The sequence below is a fragment of the Eleutherodactylus coqui genome, unplaced genomic scaffold (genome assembly GCF_035609145.1).
Source record: "Eleutherodactylus coqui strain aEleCoq1 unplaced genomic scaffold, aEleCoq1.hap1 HAP1_SCAFFOLD_147, whole genome shotgun sequence".
NCBI classification, from domain to species: Eukaryota; Metazoa; Chordata; class Amphibia; order Anura; family Eleutherodactylidae; genus Eleutherodactylus; species Eleutherodactylus coqui.
The window spans coordinates 288,387-312,866 of record NW_027102038.1 but is presented as its reverse complement, the minus strand read 5'-3'; the positions used below and the strand labels follow the sequence as shown (position 1 = coordinate 312,866).

Below are 24,480 nucleotides of genomic sequence, written 5' to 3'. Positions count from 1 at the left end.
ATCAAAATGTAATATGGGTTTTCTTTTTATGTTTTTTTTTTCTTTTTAACTCCCCCTCTGTTCCCCCCCCTTCCCCCCCTCTGTCCCCTTCCTTCCCCCCCTCTGTCCCCCCCCTTCCCCCCCTCTGTCCCCCCCATCCCCCTCTCTGTCCCCCCATCCCCTCTGTCCCCCCCTTCCCCCTCTCTGTCCCCCCCTTCCCCCTCTCTGTCCCCCCTTCCCCCTCTCTGTCCCCCCCCCCCTTCCCCCTCTCTGTCCCCCCCCCCCTTCCCCCTCTGTCCCCCCCCTTCCCCCTCTCTGTCCCCTTCCACTCCCAAGGTACCTGGTTCAATAATCAGATATTAAAGACTACTGAATCAGAGCTGCAGCACTTATTAAATGGAGTGACAGAAAATTGTACCTGTGAAGAATTTCACACATTGCTGACATTTGTTTTTAACAAACTTGAAGTCTGCAACTTGTGGAGAAAGAGTTATAAGGTTGGTGCTTTTTCTTTATGTACCCTCTGATCATTTAGAAACATCTTGCGTATATACGCAGCAATATAGAACATGCGTTCTATTAACGCTCGTGGATTGTGCAATTGTGACACGCTAATGTGAGTGGAACTGTGTAAGGCAATGTAAATAATTGTGAGCTACCACGTATCACACGGGCATACAGAGTATGCGTAATACACAATTCCAATACGGTCGTATGAGCTCAACCTAAGTGAAATAAACCCCAGCTCTCATGCCTCAGACTGTGTACTAACTTGATTTGGAGCACATTTTCTTGAAAAACGCCCTGAATTGCTGCACCGTCCATCCACTCATTTCCAGTTTCTATTTTCCTATGTTTTTCTGCAGAACAAAGTTACTAGTACAGAAGTAACTAGTGGTTCCAAAGCTGTATCAGTAGACAAAGATTACTGAGCAATGTCCTTAACAAGACTCTTGTTTTTCAGGTTATCTTTGCTGGAATCACAATGGTGAGGTTGCTACTTAATTGCTCTTTACGAGAAGACAAAAACACATTAGTCTGGTCTACAGGGTCTCAGATCATATCTGCACTGGTGGTATGTGTTCAATTAATAATTTCTATTAATACTTGTCAATCTGTAACTGCCTTAAAGCAGTGAATTGCCCTCTCTTATCCAGAATGCAAGAGAGATGCTGCTGTCCAGAAGTACATTCTCCAGGCCTTCCTGGGAAAAGTTGATGGCTTTACTGATGGCATTGAGCTTTTTTTTTAGGAGTCCCAATTAGCTACATTTAATTGAAGAGGTTGAATTCAGTTCTAAAATAACAATGGTTAGGGCTACATGATGAGTTCACTATAAACTGCTCTAGAAATATAAATATGAATGCCACATTATGGTTGTTGTAAGACATTTTTGATAAATGGGATTCAACGCATTATTCTCTAAGGGGAATTTTAAAATACACAAAGTATGTTAGTATGGTTTTACATCTGCAACAGAGATTCCGCTTGAAAATCTCACTTTGCTGTGACTGTCAATTTTGTGGATTTTTTTTTTGTGCACACAACACTGCAAGTCTTAGGCAGGGTTCACGCAGGGCAGAATTGACACGGAAAATGGGATGGAAGCTACCACCAGAAATTTCACCATTGTTTTTCCGGTTTTGTTTTTACAGCATTTACCATTTGCTAAAAATAAGTTATGTTATCTGGATTAGCACAATTACGGCGATGCCATTTATATATAGATTTTCAGTTTTACTACCTTAGCACAAAAAGCATGTTTTTAAAGAAAAGGAATTCAAACTGTGTTGCCACATTCTAAAACCTGAAACATTTTTATTTTTCCAGCAGTGGAGTCCTGTGAAGGATTGTTTTGCAGGAAGAGTTGTTTTTTTTTTTTTTTTTTTTTTTTTTTTAATATACCGTATATACCAGCGTATAAGACGACTTTTGAACCCCGAAAAATCTGCTCTGAAGTCGGGGGTCGTCTTATACGCCGGTAATACAAAAAGAAAAGTGTCAAAAAAAAAAAAATCAGTACTCACCTCCCCCGGCGGTCTGTCGCGCTCCGGCAGGCTATCGCTCCCATCTGGTCCCGGCAGAACATTGCTTTCTGAATGCGGGGCTTGAAATCCCCGCCTCCAGAAAGCGAATACACACGCCGTCAGCCAGTTACAGCCATTCAATGACATCATTGAATGGCTGTGATTGGCTAAAACACACGTGGCTTCAGCCAATCACACTATTCAATGACATCATTGAATGGGTGTGATTGCTAACACACGTGCGCCTTCAGCCAATCACAGCCATTCAATGATGTCATTGAATGGCTGTAACTGGCTGACGGCGTGTGTATTAGCTTTCTGGAGGCGGGGATTTCAAGCCCCGCATTCAGAAAGCAATGTTCTGCCGGGACCAGATGGGAGCGATAGCCTGCCGGAGCGCGACAGACCGCCGGGGGAGGTGAGTACTGATTTTTTTTTTCTCCACTGGATTACCGGCGTATAAGGTGAAAGTTGGGGGGTCGTCTTATACGCCCCGTCGCCTTATACGCCGGTATATACGGTATACCAGTTTGAGGCACATGTGACATTTTGATTGCTTTTTTTTGTCGCTTTTGGGTGGACAAAAGAAAAGTACGGTAGCAATTACGTCATTACTTTTTAAAAAATTTTTTACAGCGTTCCCCACGCAAGATAAAAAAAACAATAATTTGTTGTTTGGGCCGTCACAAAAGTGATAATGTTCGGCTTTTTAAAAAAGTTTTGGTATTGTATTTAAAAAGGGTTGTGTGGGGAAAAATGTGTATTTTCTATTTTAAACTGGTTTTGAAAAAAAAAAAAAGTGAACTTTTATTGAACTTTTTTACCTTATTTTCTTCTTTTAGTCTTTCAAGAGGACTTGTCAAAACAAGCATTCAATCGCTAGAATATTACACTGCATTACTTATATAGTATAGTCTTCTGTGCCTATTACATCAGCCGAGTTTTTCTCATAGTATATCATATTTTAACATAGTATGTTTGGCCGAAAGGAGGCAGTGTCTATCTAGTTCATCCTGTCCCCCCCACCCCCCCCCCTGTTGATTAGGAGGAAGGAAAAAAAAAAAAACACAACGAGCCAGAAGCTAATTTAGTCCATTCGGAGGAAAAAATTTCTTAGTCTCCGTGGCAGTCAGAATAATCCCTGGATCAACGTTTGAGTTCCTACCTGACTCCAAGACCCGGAACTAAAACCCTTCTTGTTATTTAATGACTAGATGCTGTCATATCATAGCGCTCTAGAAAGCCATCTAGTCCCCTCTTAAACTCTATTGATTTTGCCATCACCACATCCTCAGGCAGAGGTCCGTAGTCTCACTGCTCTTGCAATAAAGAACTCTCTTCTATGCTGGTGATGAAACCTTCATTCCTCTAAACGTAGAGGATGCCTTCTTGTTACCGTCACAATCTTGGAAATAAGCAGATCATGGAAGAGATTCATGTATTGTCCCCCAATCTATTTATACATAGTTATTTGGTCGACCCATAGCTGTATTTTTTCCAGGATGAATAATCCCAATTTTGATAGCCTTTCTGAGTATTCCAGTCCTCTCATTCCGTTTTAGTTTACTTGCCCTTCTTTGAACTCCTTCAAGCACTGCAACATCTTTAGTGAGCACCGGTGTCCAGAACTGTACACAGTATTCCATGTGAGGCCTGAAAAATGCCTTATATAGTGGAAGAATAGTGTTCTCGTCCCTCGCCCATATACCTCTTTTAATGCACAACAAGACTTTATTTGCTTTTGCAGCAGTTAATTAGCATTTATTGCTCCAGTTAAGTCTACAGTCAACTAGTACACAACAGGTCTTTTTTCATATCACTTTTCCCTAGCAGTACCCCATTTAGTGTATATTGGTGACATCCGTTTCTCCTGCCCATGTGCATAACCTTACATTTATCAATTTAGAGCTTCATTTGCCATTTTTCTACCCAAGCCCTCATCTTATCCATGTCCGTTTGCAGCTGTACATTGTCCTCTGTTGTATTAATTACCTTGTAAAATTATGTATTGTCTGCAAATATTGATACTTAACTGTGCAGTCCCTTTATCGGGTCATTTGTAAATACAGTAAAATTTCTTCCAACGTTGGTAATGCGTCCGAAAGCAATCAACTTTACCTGAAATCGTTGCTACTTGAGGTAATTATTTCGATAGGAATCAATGTAAATCCAATTAATTCCTTCTACACATACCAAAAAGCACACCAAACCACATTTTATGGAGAATAAATATGGTCTTTCATACCAAAAACAATAAATGAATATAAAAGATTATTGTAAAGAATAAATGAACATTTAACATGTTATTGAACATGTTATCTGTGTTATCCATGGTGTTACATAGGACTGCAGGTCACATTTACTACATCATCTGTCCTGAGCGTTATCACTGTGTTCTCTGTGCTGTTTCATCGGAGTGCAATTGTACAGTACAGTCGCCGATGATGGAGAGGGGTGGGTTGCATTAAGCAAAGGAGACGCCGAGCAGGATATTACGTCGGATGAGATCACCAATGGAATGATTTAGTGAATCCTGCACTGAGCAGGGGGTTGGACCAGATGACCCTGGAGGTCCCTTCCAACTCTAGCATTCTATGATTCAGCAGCAAGGTCACGTGGGCCGGCACACACCGGTGTTATTAGAGGCAACCAATGTTACTAGAGACAAAGTTTTGGCTAAAAAAAATGTCCTTACTCGAAATTGGCCTTAGTAAACGTCAATGCTAGTAGAGCTTTTACTGTATATTGAACAAAATGTGGCCTATAGAGCTTTTACTGTATATTGAACAGAATGTGGCCTAATACTGAACCTTGTGGCACCCCACTTACAACAGTGGCCCGCTCAGAGTATGAACCATTGATTACTATCCTCTGCTTTCTACCTCCAAGCCAGTTCTTTACCTAGCTACACACATTTTTGCCTAGACCAAAGCTATCCTCATTTTATAGAGATTTATTTTCAACCTCTTTTGCGGCACGGTGTCAAATGCTTTCGGAAAATCCACATATCCGAGATGAATAGACTCTTCCAGGTCCAGCCTAGAGCTTACTTCATTGTAGAAGCTGATCAAGTTGGTTTGACATGATCGAGCCCTCATGAACCCATGCTGTTGAGGAGTTATACCATTGTCTTCCTTGGGGTATTCCAGGATGGCATCTCTCATAAACCCGTTGAATATTTTTCCAATTATTGAAGTAAGACTTACCGGCCTGTAGTTACCAGGCTCTCTTCTAGACCCCTTTTTATATGTTGGAACCAGATGGGCAATATGCCAATCCTGTGGTACACCCCTGGTCTTAATAGTGCCCCTAAATATAAGAAATAGCGGTCTAGCTATTACGTCACGTAGTTCCCTTAGAACCCTTTGGTGTATTCCATCTGGGCCTGGCAATTTGACGATTTTATTCCTTTTTAACCGGCTCTGCACTTCCCCCTGCATTAGGCTTAGTGGGGGGGTTCGTTTTATCCTTCTGCATCTTGTGTGACATTTCTTTTTTTCTTAGTGGATATACTTAAGAAAAAACTATTTAATAGATTTGCCTTTCCACCCCCCCCCCCCCACCCCTCAATCATCTATGGTTTCTCCTGCATTATTTGTTGAACTCCAGTGCTGTCATTACAAATCCTTCTACTGTTTATATAATTGAAAAATAGTTTAGGGTTATATTTTCCTCTCTTTAGCAATCTGTCTCTCTGCCTAGTCCTTTGCAGTTTTGATCTTTTTCCTTACATAATTTGTTTTTCTCCCTGTATGTTTTTAGCACTTCTTCACTGCCTTCTTGTTTTAATAATGTAAATGCTTTCTTTTTTCCGCTTATAGCCTGCCTTACAGTCTTGTTGAGCCACATTGTTTTCCGTCTACTTGTAGTTCTTTTATTTTTAAAGGGTATGAACTGCTCACATGAGGTTTTGAAATTTCTCCCATTTGTCACCTGTATTGTTGTTTTTGAGGATGTTGCCCAATTAATATTTCCTAGAGTAATTCCGAGCTGATCAAATTTTGCTTTACTAAAGTTTTTTTTTTTTGTCACTCCCTCCCTATTAAATGACAGCTGGAAATTAATTATATTGTGGTCACTATTTCCCAGATGTCCCTCAACCTGCACCCCCATGATTTTGTCTGGTTTGTTAGTTAATACTAAGTCCAGAGTGACCATCCCTATAGTTGGCTCCCACACAATTTGGGTAAGGTAGTTATCTTTAATTGTTCTCTAGAATTTATCGCCCTTATGAGATTTGCAGGTTTCGTCTTCCCATATTATATCCAGATAATTAAAGTCTCCTATAATAATTACTTCATTGCGATTTGACACCTCTTCTATTTGTCTTAATAAGTTTTCAGTTTCTTCTGTTGTTTTTGGTGGTCTATAAAAAACCCTATCAGGATCTTGTTACTTTGCCCTCCCTGTATTTCTACCCACAGACATTCCACGTGTTCATCTCATACACCTGTATCTTCTCATAGCCTTGGCATTAAATAGGATTTAACATACAAACACACCCCTCTCCCCCATTTCTGGTTCCCACGGTCTCTTCTGAAGAGATTGTAACCCTGTAAATTTACCGCCCAGTCGCACTTATCATCAAGCCATTTTTCTGTTATTCCCACTATATCGTAATTTTCATCAGACATTCTCGCTTCTAGCTCATCTACTTTACTGATCAGACTTCTTGCATTCGTTGCAACAATTTATTATGTTATTCTTTATATTCATTATGCTACTTATGGTCCTATTAGCTGTTCTGTCAGTTCTAACTGTACTAACCCCTCCCCCTGCTCGTTCCTCACGCCCACTACTTGGTCCCAGGTTGCTGTCTACCCTTTTTACCCCCACATCCCGCTCCCTAGTTTAACCCCTTAATGACGGCCCCATTGCCTTTTTACGTCCTTACTAAGTGGACTTTAATCCTAGAGGACGTAAAAACCTACATCCTCTTTGGATTAATGCCCTCTTAGCTGAGGATGTGACTGCTCCATGCTGTCGGTGCCCGCAGGTAGCCGACAGCGTGGAGCTGTCCTCCTGGGCTACGGCCTGTGTCCCCCCCAGCATTGCTATCGGCGCTATCCAATGGATAGCGCTGATCGTAGTAAAGTGAAAAAAAGTGTTAAAGTTAGATATTCAGCTGCCCTGATGGATCGGATCCATTAGGGCAGCTGAAAGTACTCACCTGCCTTGATCAAGGTGTCCCGTGGTGCACGGGTCCTCCGCTCTTCACACGCATGCGCAGAAGGCCGTGAGCCCCGGCAAAATCTCCTGGCTCCTGAAGGTAGCCGGGAACCAGGAGATGTCACCGGGGACCGTGGTAAGCAGCCCCCGGGTCCGCGATCGCCGCTATCCAGTGGTTAGCAGCGATCGTGAAAAAGTAAAAAAAAAATTCCAGTTTCACCTCCCCTCATGGATCCGATCCATGAGTGGAGGTGAAAATACTTACCTCGGGTCCACCGCGATGTCCCCGATGTTCCAGGACCCGAAGTCCCCCTCTGCGCATGCGCGCCCGATGTCAATCATCGGGCGCGTGCACAGAGGGGCTCGAGCCCCGGGAAATTCAAAATCCCTCTGCTCCTGGCTGCCATGTGTAGCCAGGAGCAGAGGGATGTCACTGGAGAGATGATCACTGTTATCCAATGGATAACAGAGATCATTTATTAAAGTTAAAAAAAAAGTGTAAAAAAAAGTTTTAAATAGTAAAAAAAAAAGTTAAAAAAAGCTTACGTTTCATCTCCCCCCACGGATCATATCCGTGAGGGAGGATGAAATGACTTACCTAAGGCCCCCGGACTTATCCGCGGACCTTACCCCAGCGTCTGCGCACGTGCCCGTCGCCAAAATGTCGGACGCATTCGCAAAAGTCAAATATTGCCCGGGAAATTCAAAATCTCCCTGCTCCTGGCTACAAAACTTAGCTGAGAGTCTGGAGATTTCACGGGGGCCCGCGGTGAGCGGTTCCTGATCACGTAAAAGTAAAAAAAAAGGTGAAGCTTCATCTCCCCTCACCGATGCGATCGGTGAGAGGAGATGAAACTTTTTACCGGAGGCCTCCGTATTTGCATCCCGACGCGATCTTCCTTTGTGAACTTTCTCGGATTCTGCACATGCGACCGCCGGCAAAACTCCGGACACATGCGCAGGAGGCGGGGAGCTCAGGAAATGTAAAATTTCCTTGCTCCCAGCGACCAATGGTCGCCGAGGGCCTGGAGCAGTGACCTTGTTGAGCGGTCGCCGGTCACGTGATAAAAAGGTATCGATCTACCTTAGGCCGGTCTCACCTGAACGGATAGGAATTACGGATTTCGCATGCGTTTGATCCGTGGTAATACGCAGATCAATCGAATTGGATTACACAATTCCGCTCACATTAGTGGGTTAGAATTGCGTAATCCACTCGCAGAAAAGAGAACGCAGCAGGTTATATTTTACTGCGGATATCCGCAACATACAGCCCATTGTGCTCCATGGTTGCGGATATACCCGCAGCCCATATGCAACTACATTGTGTACGGGCTGCAGGTACCCATGTCATTACTAAGCGACGGTGCGGGAAATACAAACAAAAAAAAGTGTAATGTGCATGACCGCCTGTGTGAGTAGGCAGTTATGCGCAGTACATTACGCGGCCGTACGCAGGGTCACATCCGGGCTCACAGCTGGGATCCGCTGCGGGCCTCTGCAAGCGGATTCCACTTATGGCCGTGTGAGCCCGGCGTTATTCAGACCGCTGCCTGTAATACGTAATTTACCAGAAGCCCCGGGAACGCTCGCCTTCCTGCAGTTCCAGGAGCAGCTTGTTGAGCGCCTTCTGTGTGAGACCGCCGCACCTCAGCAAGCTTACGAAGCCTCACAGAGCGCCACTTTTTACACCCCATCCCCGCCGCTGAGGTCACGAAATACCCCCAAAAAGCCGGTTTTATTGCCCCATGTACCCATCCCAACCAGCCTCCGTAATTAACCCTGTCTTCGGAAATACCACACAGTTCATATTATTACTTTTATCTAAGATTTGGGGAATGCCGAAAAGGGAAGGGGGGATTTTTTTAACGTGTCAATTTTTATTCCGTACAAGTGAGCAATATGGCCTGGAATTTATTCAGTTGTGCCCTGCAATCCAACGGGTGTTCCCTCCATTACAGGCTTTGCCATGTGTCCTATAAGTAGATTAGGGCCACAACGGGAATGTTTCTGAACACAGGACAAGCGGGGGTATCTATTTTGGGGTGAACGTCCTCATTTCTATGTACACTGTACAAAAAAAACTTTTAAAATTGACAAAAAAATGAAAATCGCTATTTTTTTCCTTCTGCTTTGCTTAGATTCATTCAAATACTGTTGGGTCAAAATACGCAGTACACCCCTAGATGAATTCGTTAAGGGGTCTAGTTTTCAAAATGGGGTCATTTGTGGGGGGTTCTTTATCATTTTGGACGCTCAATGGCTCTACAAGTGGGCAATGGGGCCTGGAATTTATTCCCTTGTACCCTGAAATCCAACGGGTGCTCCTTCCATTATAGGCCTAGCCATGTGTCCTTTAAGAAGATTAGGGCCACAATGGGTATGTTTCTGAACATGGGACAAACATGGGTATCCATTTTGGGGTGAACGTCTTCATTCATTTGTGTGCTGCACAAAAAAAAAACCTGTTTTTAAATTGATACAACTGCCAAAAAAAATTCGTTAAGAGGTCTAGTTTTCAAAATGGGATCATTTGTAGGGGTTCTCTGTCGTTTTGGCCGCTCAAGGGCTCTACAAGTGGGCAATGGGGCCTAAATCACCTTCATGCTAAATTTCTGTTCTGAAAGCCACTGACTACTCCCTACATTTTGGGCCCTGTTGTGCATTCAGACAAAAGATTAGGGCCACAATGGGTATGTCTCTGAACACGGGACAAACAGGGGTATCCATTTTGGGGTGTAAGTCTTCATTCATGCGTGTGCTGTACAAAAAAAGCTGTTTTTAAAATGACAGAATTGCCAAAAAAAAACGAAAATCACAATTTTTTGCTTTGCTTGAATTCATTCAAAACTGTGGGGTCAAAATGGGCAGTACACCCCTAAATACTTTCGTTAGGGGTTCTAGTTTTCAAAATGGGGTCACTTGTGGGGGTTCTCTATGGTTTTGGACGCTCAAGGGCTCTACAAGTGGACAATGAGGCCTAAAAGGCCTTCAAGCAAAAGTTATGTTCTGAAAGACACGGACTACTCCTTTCGTTTTGGGCCCCGTTGTGCATCCACACATAGGAATAGGGCCACAATGGGTATATTTCTGAACACAGGACAAACAGGAGGATCCATTTTGGGGTGTCAATCCTCATTTTTATGTGCACTATAGGAAAAAAATGTCTTTAAAATGACATATTTGCAAAAATGTGAAATTTTATTTTTTCTCCTCTAAATTGAATTAATTCCTGAAAAAAACTGTGGAGGCAAAATACTCATAACCCCCCCTCAGTGAATACATTAAGGGATGTAGTTTTTAAAATGGGGTCATTTGGGGGGTATCTATCATTCTTACACCTATGAGCCTTTGCAAACTTGGCTTGCTGTAAGAAAAGAGTTTCCCAAAATGCTGAAAAGTAATGTTAAAGTTGTACGTGATCTAAATGGTTAAAAAAAAACATGCATTCAGAATAAAGTAAACAGATGGAAATATATATCCTATCAAAAATTTGTACAGTATGTTTGCACATATTTGAGATATTACAGTTGAAAATGTGAAAAAATGAAAATTTTTTCAAAATTTTTCCAATATTGGTACTTTTAATAAATATACACAAATTATATCGGCCTATTTTTACAACCTAAATGAAGTACAACATGTGGCGAAAAAACAATGTCAGAATCACTTGGATATGCAAAACCTTTATGGAGTTATGCTATGTTGAACGACACGTCAGATTTCCACAATTTGGCTCCGTCACGAAGGCGCAAACAGGCTTAGTCACTAAGGGGTTCAACACTCCTCCAAACTTCTAGCCATCTTTTCCCCCAGCACAGCTGCACCCTCAAATGCAGCCCGTCCCTACTGTAGAGCCTGTAGCCAAAAGCAAAATCGGCCCAGTTCTCCAGGGACCCAAACTCCTCCTTCCTAACTCTGGAGTCACTAGTTTACCTCCTTAATCTCCCAATGCCTTTCTGGTGTGGCTCGTGGTACAGGTAGTATTTCCGAGAAAACTACCTTGGAGGTCCTTGCCCTAAGCTTAGATCCCTGAAATAGTTTTCTGTTTTGAAAAATGTTTTTTGGTCTTTTTATTTCCATGATTTTCATTTTTACACAACATTATATGTGCGTGTGTGTGTATATATAATTTATTTTTACTACATTTAATCATCCAACAAGGGGACTTGAAGATGCGATCATTGGATTTCTTAGTTATCTTATATCCCTCCAGTGGTAGAGCCTAATTGGACACTGTAGATAGACCCAGAAGCCAGGTGGTGGGACAGCAGCTGTTAGACCTGTGACCCCACATTGGCTATGGGGAAAGTTATATGGGGATAGTTTTTGTATAGTGCGTGTTGGGAAGGGGTTAACTGCTATGACAATCATAACTGTTGTATTCTGTACATGTGCACCGAGCATGAAAATGTTAAGACCTAGGAGGAAGAGCGTTGCAGTTTTTTTTTTTTTTGTTTGTTTTTTAAGAGCTTTGCTTACTGTCATTTAATAGGTGCTTTCATTGTTTTTCAGTTAAATCACTTTTATTGAGAACTGACAATAAAACATAGCATACAAAAGTGCCCTGTACAAGTCATTAGTGATAAATTATGGAGTTGGGCACTTGAGCCATGAAAAACTCAGCCAGAGTAGACATCACATTTATTATAAGAGAAAGAAAGAGAGCGAGTGCAAAAAAAAAAGGAGAGAGATGCTTGGTGGATTGGAGGGGTGCAAGGAAGATGGTGGTGTAAATGCAATTTAGCATTGATTATAGATTACATAGCCAGGTGGCAAGTTTCGGGGTTTCCTGAAACAATATCCGAGGGGACGAAAGCTGTAGAAACTTGTTGCAGTAGTCTTGATCTTGGGCTATAAACTCCTGTAATCTGTTATTTCTCAGAAAACATGTCATGCTACTGATGTAGGCTAGGAACGTCAGGGGATTTCCAATGACGTGGGATAACCAGGTGAGCTGCTTGAGGAAAGAAACATATGAGCTCTACTTTCCACTATTCCTGGGTCCTTAAAACCCCTGAAGAAGGGTCTATCTACAGACCATTGAAGGACATTGCAGCAAACACCTTTATAGAGAGCATTAATAGCTTGCCAGAAAGGAGAAAATCCAGGTTTTATTTGTTTGTCAAAGAAATGTGAAAATTGGTCCTGGTAGTAAAAGTGTTAAAGGCTATGTTGATACCTGCAACCATTATTTTATTTCTCCAGCGCATCTTAAGGTCCTACAAACACTCTACAATTCGACTGCATAAAAGAACAAAAAAATCAGCCAATAGACAAGCGCACGCTAAATGCTTGCTGGTTGAGTGCACAGCGAGAGGTGAGCCGATCAATGATGGCTATATGGGGATGAATGACTGTGTCCCCAAAGAGCAGATAATCTCTCCATGTAAATAGGTAGAACTTAATACAACAAATGAAAAGTCAGCTCGCCCATTTTCAAATGATCCAAGGCACATCCAGCTGGAGATAATTCAGGAGCGCACAGTGGACTGCTAGGTCAGGAACAACTCTAGATGTGTAGCAGATGCTATACATTAAGAGACTGAGTGCTGACCCACATGGTTATTGTCAGTCAGTGTCGTTGGCACGGACAGATTACCTGATCGTGTAAGAGGACCCTAAGGCCACGCTCACACATTCAGGATTTAGGCAGACAGAATTTAATGACCTTCAGTCGGAAATTTCAATTCAGACATTAATTGCTCCGTTGAATTTAGCTCTTTTCTACAAACCAACAATCTGAACGATTGTTCATATGAACACTTGTTTAGGCTCATTTAAAGCTCCACCAGCACAGCTGACGAATAAGCCAACCAACAAGGGAACATCTTTTGCCGGAAAATTCATTGTCAGCAGCACATCTTTCTATTTGAACAGTGGGGTGTGCTATAAACGGCAACGATTCTCTGTGCAGGACAAATGATCACATAGACGATCATTCTTCCCACAGTCAGAACTGGCCAATGTAAAGGCTGGGTGGGCTATCGCTGATCCAATTGATCGATGCTTATCTTCTGGAGAAAATTGCTCTATGTAAAAGGACCCTTACGTTGGATTCGCTGGCAAATCCACAGCATAATTCACAATTTCAGCTCTCGATTCCTGGCTTAGCATGACACACGTTATATGAACATGGCCTACAAAATAAAAACATTATTTTGTGTTCTATGCAAACTTATGTGGTGGTTCTCGTTTGCAGACAATCCCTGCGGTGTAGTAAGATGCTTGGTACATTGCTTTCAGGGTCTCTCTTTGTCTCTCTGCTTCATTTAATGTGTTCCAGTTAATCAAATTATGGACTAATTTTGTGACCTTTTTTTTTCTTTTTTAAATAATCAATCCTCGCAGACTCTCAGCATTGGAGCTTGTAAGGCACGTATACCACTTCCTATGGTGGTAGTCCCAGTGCTTGACACTATGGCTTTGTTTCTAAGACGAGGAGAGCTGTATCTGAGTAATCCCCATCACGTCACGCTCTCATTAAGCACGCTCCTGGCGGTGCCATTGGACAATGTCAAAACCGAAGACTACTACAGCGTATTCTTGGCTATGCATGAAGTGCTGTTTTCTGTATTACAATGTCATCCAAAGGTAATTTTGCAGTCAAAAAGCACATTGAATTTTGGTCATCATGAGATTGTATCTAATACTTGAAAGCTACAGACACCTTTTGAGGGGCAATTTTTTTCCTGCTCTAAAATGCAATCATCACAGTGAGGTTTCCTCTCCACCTCTGTTTATAAGGTACTAGCTGATATACCCGGCTTCGCCCGAGTTAATTTGGTACTGGTGTTTATCTGGTGTTCACACGGAAAATCTTATGAAGTCGTGCTTACTTTAGAGATACCGGAAAAACATATGTTCACCATTTTGCATAATTCTCTGCGTTACCCAGGAAACACCACGTGGAGGTAACCATGTGACGTTTACTTTATATAAAATTACATCAGGAAGTGAGAGAATTAGATTACGTACATAAAATTTGGACACTAATTCTTTTGCGCATAGAATTGAATAATCAAGTTGAGACCCATTAACTTTTCCTATTTATGACATAATCAATGCTCGTGCCAAATTTCCCGTTTCTATGACACCAGAAAGTGAAAAAATTACATACCGCACGTAAAATTTGGACGCTAATTCTTTTGCGCTAGAATTGAATAATCGAGTTGGGACCTATGAACTTTTCCTATTTATGACATAATCAATGCCCGTGCCAAATTTCATGTTTCTATCACATTGGGAAGTGAGCGATTTAGATTATGTACGTAAAATTTGGACGCTAATTCTTTTGCGCTAGAATTGAATAATGGAATTGGGACCTATTAACTTTTCCTATTTATGACATAATCAATGCTCGTGCCAAATTTCACGTTTCTATGACACCGGAAAGTGAGAAAATTACATTCCGCACGTAAAATTTGGACGCTAATTCTTTTGCGCATAGAATTGAATAATGGAGTTGGGACCCATTAGCTTTTCCTATTTTTTACATAATCAATGCTCGAGCCAAATTTCCTGTTTCTATGACACCGGAAAGTGAAGAAATTACATTCCGCATGTAAAATTTGGACGCTAATTCTTTTGCGCATAGAATTGAATAATCGAGTTGGGACCCATTAGCTTTTCCTACTTATGACATAATCAATGCTCGTGCCAAATTTCACGTTTCTATGACATTGAGAAGTGAGAGATTTAGATTATGTACGTTAAATTTCGACGCCAATTCTTTTGAGCTAGAATTGAATAATCGAGTTGGGACCCAATTTCTTTTCCTATTTTGGAGATAATCTATGCTTGCGCCAAATTTCATGTTTCTACGACATCGGGAAGTTGGAGAACTTTTGGCGAGTCAGTCAGTCAGTCAGTTAGGGCTTTCAGCTTTATATATATAGACTAGCTGATATACCCGGCTTCGCCCGAGTTAATTTGGTACTGGTGTTTATCTGGTGTTCACACGGAAAATCTTACGAAGTCGTGGTTACTTTAGAGATACTGAAGAAAAAAATATATTCACCATTTTGCATGGTTCTTTGTGTTACCCAGGAAACACCACGTGGAGGAAACCATGCGACGTTTCCTTTATATAAAATGACATCAGGAAGTGAGAGAATTAGATTACGTACATAAAATTTGGACACTAATTCTTTTGCGCATAGAATTGAATAATGGTGTTGGGACCCATTAGCTTTTCCTGTTTATGACATAATCAATGCTCGTGCCAAATTTACCGTTTCTATGACACCGGAAAGTGAAAAAATTACATTCCGCACGTAAAATTTTGACGCCAATTCTTTTGCGCTAGAATTGAATAATCGAGTTGGGACCCATTAGCTTTTCCTATATATGACATAATCAATGCTCGTGCCAAATTTCACATTTCTATGACACCGGAAAGTGAAAAAATTACATTCCGCACGTGAAATTTGGACGCTAATTCTTTTGCGCATAGAATTGAATAATGGAGTTGGGACCCATTAGCTTTTCTTATTTATGACATAATCAATGCTCGTACCAAATTTCCTGTTTCTATGACACCGGAAAGGGAAGGAATTACATTCCGTACGTAAAATTTGGACGCTAATTCTTTTGCGCATAGAATTGAATAATGGAGTTGGGACCCATTAGCTTTTCTTATTTATGACATAATCAATGCTTGTACCAAATTTCCTGTTTCTATGACACCGGAAAGGGAAGGAATTACATTCCGTACGTAAAATTTGGACGCTAATTCTTTTGCGCAAAGAATTGAATAATTGAGTTGGGAATCATTAGTTTTTCCTATTTATGACATAATCAATGCTTGTGCCAAATTTCCCATTTCTATGACACCGGAAAGTGAAAAAATTACATTCCGCACGTAAAATTTGGACGCCAATTCTTTTGCGCATAGAATTGAATAATCGAGTTGGGACCTATGAACTTTTCCTATTTATGTCATAATCAATGCTCGTGCCAAATTTCACGTTTCTATGACACTGGAAAGTGAGAAAATTAGATTCCGTACGTAAAATTTGGACGCTAATTCTTTTGTGCATAGAATTGAATAATCGAGTTGGGACCCATTAGCTTTTCCTATTTATGTCATAATCAATGCCCGTGCCAAATTTTAAGTTTCTATGACATTGGGAAGTGACAGATTTAGATTATGTACGTAAAATTTCAACGCCAATTCTTTTGCGCTAGAATTGAATAATCGAGTTGGGACCCAATTACTTTTCCTATTTTCGAGATAATCTATGCTCGTGCCAAAATTCATGTTTCTACGATATCGGGAAGTTGGAGAACTTTTGGCTAGTGAGTCAGTGAGTGAGTCAGTGAGTGAGTCAGTGTGTGAGTCAGTCAGTGTGTCTGTGAGTCTGTCTGTGAGTCTGTGAGTGCTTTCAGCTTTATATATATAGATACGTCTGCATACCACAAAAAGTATGGAATAATGTATAGACTGGGCTATTCCACCCCTCAGAACACTGATTAATAAAAAAATCTGTTTAATGGAGGCCATAATAGCCTATGGGAGATGGATGGCACCCAGTTTCCTCCATTTAAGCGAATACCTCAGTGATGTTACTGCTCATATACAGCTAGCATGCGGAATTGAAAATGGCAGAATCCTTCCAGTAGTTCAGCATCATGTCTGCAGATACTGTGCGGAATTCAGAGACCTGCCACAACACTGTTGCTGTTTATTCCGTCCCGTGTGAAAAGCTGCTGCTAGACAGGGTGTAAGAGCTTGCTGCATACATCTATATATATAAAATTGAATGTATGTCTGTCTGCGTGCGTGTCTGCGTGCGTGTCTGTTTGTCCTTTATGCGCTACTACACCATTCATCCGATCGCCATGAAACTTTGGGAAGTTGTTAAGTACACTCCTGGGAAGATTATAGGCATAGTACAAATATCCTACGATAAATGGCGCGCGAGCGTCGTCGAAAGTTACGCCCCCCCCCCCACGTAGATCGAGTAAGTAAGCCACCTGCTATTGTGATGTCATCACTGATGTCATCAACATCGGACGCCCTTGAACATGCCCCAACATGTTCTATAAAGCTGCATTGTGAGACCTCCTGCTCATATACTAATATATTAAACAGACGACCTCCTCCTCATCTATATATATAAAATTGAATGTATGTCTGCGTGCGTGCGTGTCTGTTTGTCCTTTATGCGCTACTACACCATTCATCCGATCGCCATGAAACTTTGGGAAGTTGTTAAGTACACTCCTGGGAAGATTATAGGCATAGTACAAATATCCTACGATAAATGGCGCGCGAGCGTCGTCGAAAGTTACGCCCCCCCCCCCACGTAGATCGAGTAAGTAAGCCACCTGCTATTGTGATGTCATCACTGATGTCATCAACATCGGACGCCCTTGAACATGCCCCAACATGTTCTATAAAGCTGCATTGTGAGACCTCCTGCTCATATACTAATATATTAAACAGACGACCTCCTCCTCATATACTAATATATTACACAAGACGACCTCCTCCTCATATACTAATTCTATGCGCAAAAGAATTAGCGTCCAAATTTTACGTACGGAATCTAATTCTCTCGCTTCGCGATGTAATAGAAACTTGAAATTTGGCACGAGCATTGAATATGTCATAAATAGGAAAAGCTAATCGGTCCCAACTCGATTATTCAATTCTAGGCGCAAAAGAATTGGCGTCCAAATTTTACGTACGGAATGTAATTTTCTCACATAGAAACTTGAAATTTGGCACGAGCATTGAATATGTCATAAATAGGAAACGCTAATGGGTCCCAACTCGATTATTCGAGATTCTATGCGCAAAAGAATTAGCCTCCAAATTTTACATACGGAATGTAATTTTCTCACAAAGAAACTTGAAATTTGGCACGGGCATTGAATATGTCATAAATAGGAAACGCTAATGGGTCCCAACTCCATTATTCAATTCTATGCGCAAAAGAATTAGCGTCCAACATGTTCTATAAAGCTGCATTGTGATGTCATTAAGGCTCTATTATGACACGTACAGCTTGGAACCACTAGAGCACGCCAGCCAATTACCATTGGAGTTGGAAGTGGGTAAACAAGTACTAGGATATCTTCCTAAGAAGCCACAGCAGCCGGATAAATTGTATGTTCCACCCAACGGCTATTTTATTCAGCCCGCAAGGGGGAAGCAGCGGCCTACAAAATCTAATTCTCTCATTTCCTGATGAGATAGATAGATAGATAGATAGATAGATAGACTGTATGCAATAACCCTGATAGATAGATAGATAGATAGACTGTATGCAATGACACGTACAGCTTGAAACCATAAATACTAGAGCACGCCACCATGCCCCCCTCCCCCCAACGATTCTCCCAGCAGTCATGCCTCCGCTCCCCCGCCAGCGATTCTCCCAGCAGTCAGAATGTCTCCCATCCCCCCCCCAGCGATTCTCCCAGCAGTCAGAATGTCTCCCATCCCCCCCCAGCGATTCTCCCAGTCAGAATGTCTCCCATCCCCCCCCCAGCGATTCTCCCAGTCAGAATGTCTCCGATCCCCCCCCCAGCGATTCTCCCAGCAGTCAGAATGTCTCCCATCCCCCCCCCCAGCGATTCTCCCAGCAGTCAGAATGTCTCCCATCCCCCCCCCCAGCGATTATCCCAGCAGTCAGAATGTCTCCCATCCCCCCCCAGCAATTCTCCCAGCAGTAAGAATGTCTCCCCCTCCCCCCCCCCCCCCAGCAATTCTCCCAGCAGTAAGAATGTCTCCCCCCCCAGCAATTCTCACACAACGGCTATTTTATTCAGCCTGGAAGGGGGAAGCAGCGGCCTACAAAACCTCAGTGGTCGCTGCTGCCGTCATCTAGATATATAAAAACGAAGTATGTATGTATGTCTGTCTTCGCAGCAACGCGCGACGGGTACGCTAGTCTATATATATAAAATTGAATGTATGTCTGTGTGCGTGCGTGTCTGTCTGTCTGCGTGTCTGTCTGTCTGTTTGTCCTTTATGCGCTACTACACCATTCATCCGATCGCCATGAAACTTTGGGAAGTTGTTGAGTACACTCCTGGGAAGATTATAGGCATAGTACAACAATCCTACGATAAATGGCGCACGCGCGAGCGTCGTCGAAAGTTACCACCCCCCCACGTAGATCGAATAAGTAAGCCACCTGCTATTGTGATGTCATCACTGATGTCATCAACATCGGACGCCCTTGAACATGCCCCAACATGTTCTATAAAGCTGCATTGTGATGTCATTAAGGCTCTATTATGACACGTACAGCTTGGAACCACTAGAGCACGCCAGCCAATTACCATTGGAGTTGGAAGTGGGTAAACAAGTACTAGGATATCTTCCTAAGAAGCCACAGCAGCCGGATAAATTGTATGTTCCACCCAACGGCTATTTTATTCAGCCCGCAAGGGGGAAGCAGCGGCCTACAAAATCTCATTCAGGTAGGTAGGTTCAGTTCTTGGAGGTTGGGGAATGCTTATGGGCAAGGCCTTATGTCTCATCACAACTCGATTATTCAATTCTAAGCGCAAAAGAATTAGCGTCCAAATTTTATGTACGGAATTTAATTCTCTCACTTCCCAATGTCATAGAAACTTGAAATTTGGCACGAGCATTGATTATGTCATAAATAGGAAAAGTTAATGGGTCCCAACTCGATTATTCAATTCAAAGCGCCAAAGAATTAGCGTTCAAATTTTACGTACGGAATCTAATTCTCTCATTTCCTGATGTCATAGATAGATAGATAGACTGTATGCAATAACCCTGATAGATAGATAGATAGATAGATAGATAGATAGATAGATAGACTGTATGCAATGACACGTACAGCTTGAAACCATAAATACTAGAGCACGCCAGCCATTTACAGTCAGTCTCCATTGGAGTTGGAAGTGGGCAAACATGTACTAGGCTATCTTCCCAAGAAGCCACAGCAGCCGGATAAATTGGATGTTCCACACAACGGCTATTTTATTCAGCCTGCAAGGGGAAAGCAGCGGCCTACAAAACCTCAGTGGTCGCTGCTGCCGTCATCTAGATATATAAAAACGAAGTATGTATGTATGTCTGTCTTCGCAGCAACGCGCGACGGGTACGCTAGTCTAGATATATAAAAACGAATGTATGTATGTATGTCTGTCTTCGCAGCAACGCGCGACGGGTACGCTAGTTATATATATAAAATTGAATGTATGCGTGTCTGTGTGTCTGTCTGTCTGTGTGTGTGTGTTTGTCCTTTATGCGCTACTACACCATTCATCCGATCGCCATGAAACTTTGGGAAGTTGTTGAGTACACTCCTTGGAAGATTATAGGCATAGTACAACTATCCTACGATAAATAACGCGCGTGCGAGCGTCGTCGACAGTTGCGCCCCCCCCCCCCACACGTAGATCGTTAGATTTCCATCACTGCCACTAATTCTCTCACTTCGCGATGTCATAGAAACTTGAAATTTGGCACGAGCATTGATTATGTCATAAATAGGAAAATTTAATAGGTCCCAACTCAATTATTCAATTCTAAGCGCCAAAGAATTAGCGTCCAAATTTTACGTACGGAATCTAATTCTCTCACTTCCCAATGTCATAGAAACTTGAAATTTGCCACGAGCCATGATTATGTCATAAATAGAAAAAGGTAATGAGTCCCAACTCGATTATTCAATTCTAAGCGCCAAAGAATTAGCGTCCAAATTTTACGTACGGAATTTAATTTTCTCACATAGAAACTTGAAATTTGGCACGGGCATTCAATATGTTATAAATATGAAAAGCTAATGGGTCCCAACTTGATTATTCAATTCTATGCGCAAAAGAATTAGCGTCCAAATTTTACGTACGGAATGTCATTTTCTCACATACAAACTTGAAATTTGGCACGGGCATTGATTATGCCATAAATAGGAAAAGTTAATGGGTCCCAAGTCGATTATTCAATTCTAAGTGCAAAAGAATTAGCGTCCAAATTTTACGTACGGAATCTAATTCTCTCACTTCCTGATATATATAAATGAATGTATGTCTGTCTGTCTGTCCTTTATGCATTACTACACCATTCATCCAATCGCCATGAAACTTTGGGAAGTTGTTGAGTACACTCCTAGAAAGATTACTGGCATAGTACAACTCTCCTACGATAGGTGGCGCGCGTGCGAGCATCGTCGACAGTTATGCCCCCCAGACAAAGATCGTTTGATTTCCATCTCAAGCACGAAAGCAAAAGGCATTACGAGCAACGGGATGCGTGTTCAACTACAAAATGATGCATCCGCCGAACGTTTCACTTGACAATTGCTGGATATTGAGAATGCTGAGGTAAAATGAAAGCTGTGCTGTGATTGGTTGCGATTTCTTATACTGCTGAGGTAACATGAAAGCTGTGCTGTGATTGGTGGCTACTTATACTACTGAGGTAACATAAAAGCTGCTCTGTGATTGGTTGCTATAGATAATACCGCAGAGGTAACATGAAAGCTGCGCTGTGATTGGTTGCTATTTTTTATATTGCTGAGGCAGAATAAAAGTTGCGCTGTGATTGGTTGTTATTTCTCTTACTGCTAAGGTAACATGAAAGCTGCGCTGTGATTGGTTGTTATATATTATACCACTGAGGTAACATGAAAGCTGCACTGTGATTGGTTGTTATCTAGATATATAAAAACGAATGAATGAATGTATGTCTGTCTGTCTTCGCAGCAACGCGCGACGGGCAAGCTAGTACTTAATAAACTCTATGCAGCAGGCTGTCAGAATGTAATTCCTTTAACTACTTGCCACCCAAGCCAGGCTTGGTCCGTTTGACTAAGCCCAATTTTTAGTAACCTTTTAGGTGTTTCACAGGAAGTAAAGCAAATTGGAGGTAAAATTTAAATGTTTCAATTTTTTTTTTGCAGATTTCCAATATTATGCAACTTTTTTCTCTGTATTGCAGCCAATGTAATCCAATAAACAAATCTCAATATTTAGTACCCTGAATCTGCAGTTTTTAGAAATATCTCAAATTTGGCGCTAGTATGCAGCATGACTAACACAGGGCTCTGAAATGAAGGCTTGTGGATTTTGGGGTCTCCCTTTTATTAGGACATTCCCCAGGTACCCTTTTAGGTTTGTGCACACCGTGAACAAATTGTTTTTTGTGTATTCCGCTTTAAAACTTCAGCAGAAATCCCTTCTGCCACAGATTTGCACACACATTTAGCAAAATCTGCATGCAAATTTCTTGAAGCTTATCTCTATCTGTGCAGAATTATGTTGTAAATTCGAACATGGATTTTACCTATTGATAGGGCAAATTGCACTTTGGCAAAATACGCAGAAGAAATATGCTGTGTAGCCGTAGGTTTATGCCATGTTTTTAGATGCTGAAAAATCTGCATCTGTTTTCATAGTGTGAACATAACATTACTGTGTCTGAAATCTATAGCTATAAAGGTGTAAGCCCTCACTGACTGACTAGCCACTAATACTCTAACTTCCCGATGTCGTATAAACTTTAAATTTGGCACGACCATTCTAAAGGTGCTAAATAGGAAAAGTAAAGGGGTCACAACTCGATTATTCAATGCTAATTGCAAAAGTATTGGCAACCCAATGTAATGTACCTAATCTAATTCTCTCGCTTCCTGATGTCCTTCAGATTTAAAATTTGGCACAACCATTCATTAGGTCCCAAATAGGAAAATTAAAGGGGTTGCAACCTGATAATTCAATGCTAAGTGCAAAAGTAAGTGACCCCCTATGTTATGTAAGTTCTCGGTGTTGTACAAGCGTGAAATTTTGCTTGAGCATTCTTTAGATCCTACATAGTAAAAGTAAAGGGATCACAACTCCAATAATCAATTCTAAGCATGAAAACATTTGTGATACATGACAGTTGTTTTCTCAGAAACCTTTAAGCCTAGATTTGTATACTGAGAAGAATTTACTTCACCTCTATGTGTATATACTGAGGACAACCTAACCATCCTCTGTGTATATACTGAGGAGAATCTAACGCTCCTCTCTGTGTATATTCTAAAAAGAATCTAAGTCACCTCTGCGTGCATTTACTGAGCAGAAGAAAGCGACCATGGACTGCAGGGATGGAGCTTTTAAGGCGAAGAAGGGGCTGCAGCCTCCAGTCTGGGGGTAAATTTGAATAAGAGGGGTGTTACCCTTAAGGGTAAAAAGTGAAGAAAGTCAGAGGGGTGGCACATTCTGCAGAGTGACATCAGTGCATGCAGTCTGAGGAGAATCTAATGCTCCTCTATTTGTATACATATTTTATTCCTTGGTTCCTCTACTGTAACCACAACTTCATAACATTTTCCATGCTATAACAGGTAAACACCTGTAACAAATTAACTCGGGCGAAGCCGGGTATATCAGCTAGTGATTGTATATACCCATCTCCCTCTCTGACAGGCTATGAGGAGAGAGAGAGCTTAACAATTATAAAAATTGTTTATTTTGAAATGAACTTTACTATGATTGCTGTCACTGCAATCGCATTCCAAGAGACCACACTGACTAGTCACTGTGGGTCTCTGGGCAAAGCTCTGTCTTGGGACAGCTGGGTCACAGAGCTTTATGCGGGAAAGGCAGCAGAATGAGAAGCCTGAGCTCCAAGATGCAGGGGGAAGGGGCACAGCATTGCCCTTCTCATTGTGATTTGATGTGACTGGCTGTCACAGTGAACACTTGCCTGGAGACCATGCTGATTAGTCTCCAGGCATAGCTCTGTGATCTAAGCTTTCATCATACAGCATTATCATGGAGCTCCTGCACAGCAGGGGACATCTCTGCAGGAGGCTCTAGGACTGCCTTGCAGAGATAGAAGAGGACTGTTTATAGTCTATGGACGGCCCTGAAAGCGTTTAATCTATTTCTCTGTAGTTAATTTAGAGCTCTGAACAGAGATCTTGAAAACAAAGAGTTGATAAAGCATGCTGAAAAGTTATCTAACTGTTTTTGTTATAAAATGTACATTATTTACTAAAAATAGAGTACTCCTTTAAGTACTCAACACGTTCATGCCATGGACATGCGTGCAAATAACAGCACTACTGAAAAAGTGCCATCATTCCTTCATTTTTTCCACTGTTCTCCCTAAATCTCATATTTAGTGTTTATATCTGAAAAAGAGGGAGGTTTCAATTCCCAGCGGATGAGGGAGATCTGAAGTGTTAGGCTGGGTTCACCACACGAGACGGAAATCCTGCGGCTTGGCCACACCGAAGAGCCGCAAGATTTCCACGGGAGAGCCACAGCTTCAAAACCCCTGGCATTTTGCCACGGGTTTAGGAGCGGTTCGGCCGCCAGCGTT

General features: G+C 41.8%; 1 protein-coding gene across 1 annotated transcript in view; it reads left to right on the top strand.

Moving 5' to 3' along the window:
• Positions 1 to 321: 321 nt before the first annotated feature.
• The window catches only part of LOC136594916 (unhealthy ribosome biogenesis protein 2 homolog), a 36,401-nt gene continuing 12,242 nt past the window's right edge, over positions 322 to 24,480 (top strand). Inside the window, exons 1-3 of the mRNA XM_066588691.1 lie at positions 322 to 476; positions 944 to 1,054; positions 13,527 to 13,769. Of these exons, the coding sequence (XP_066444788.1) occupies positions 965 to 1,054; positions 13,527 to 13,769 (333 nt within the window). The 5' untranslated portion in view covers positions 322 to 476; positions 944 to 964. The remainder of the gene's footprint in view (positions 477 to 943; positions 1,055 to 13,526; positions 13,770 to 24,480) is intronic.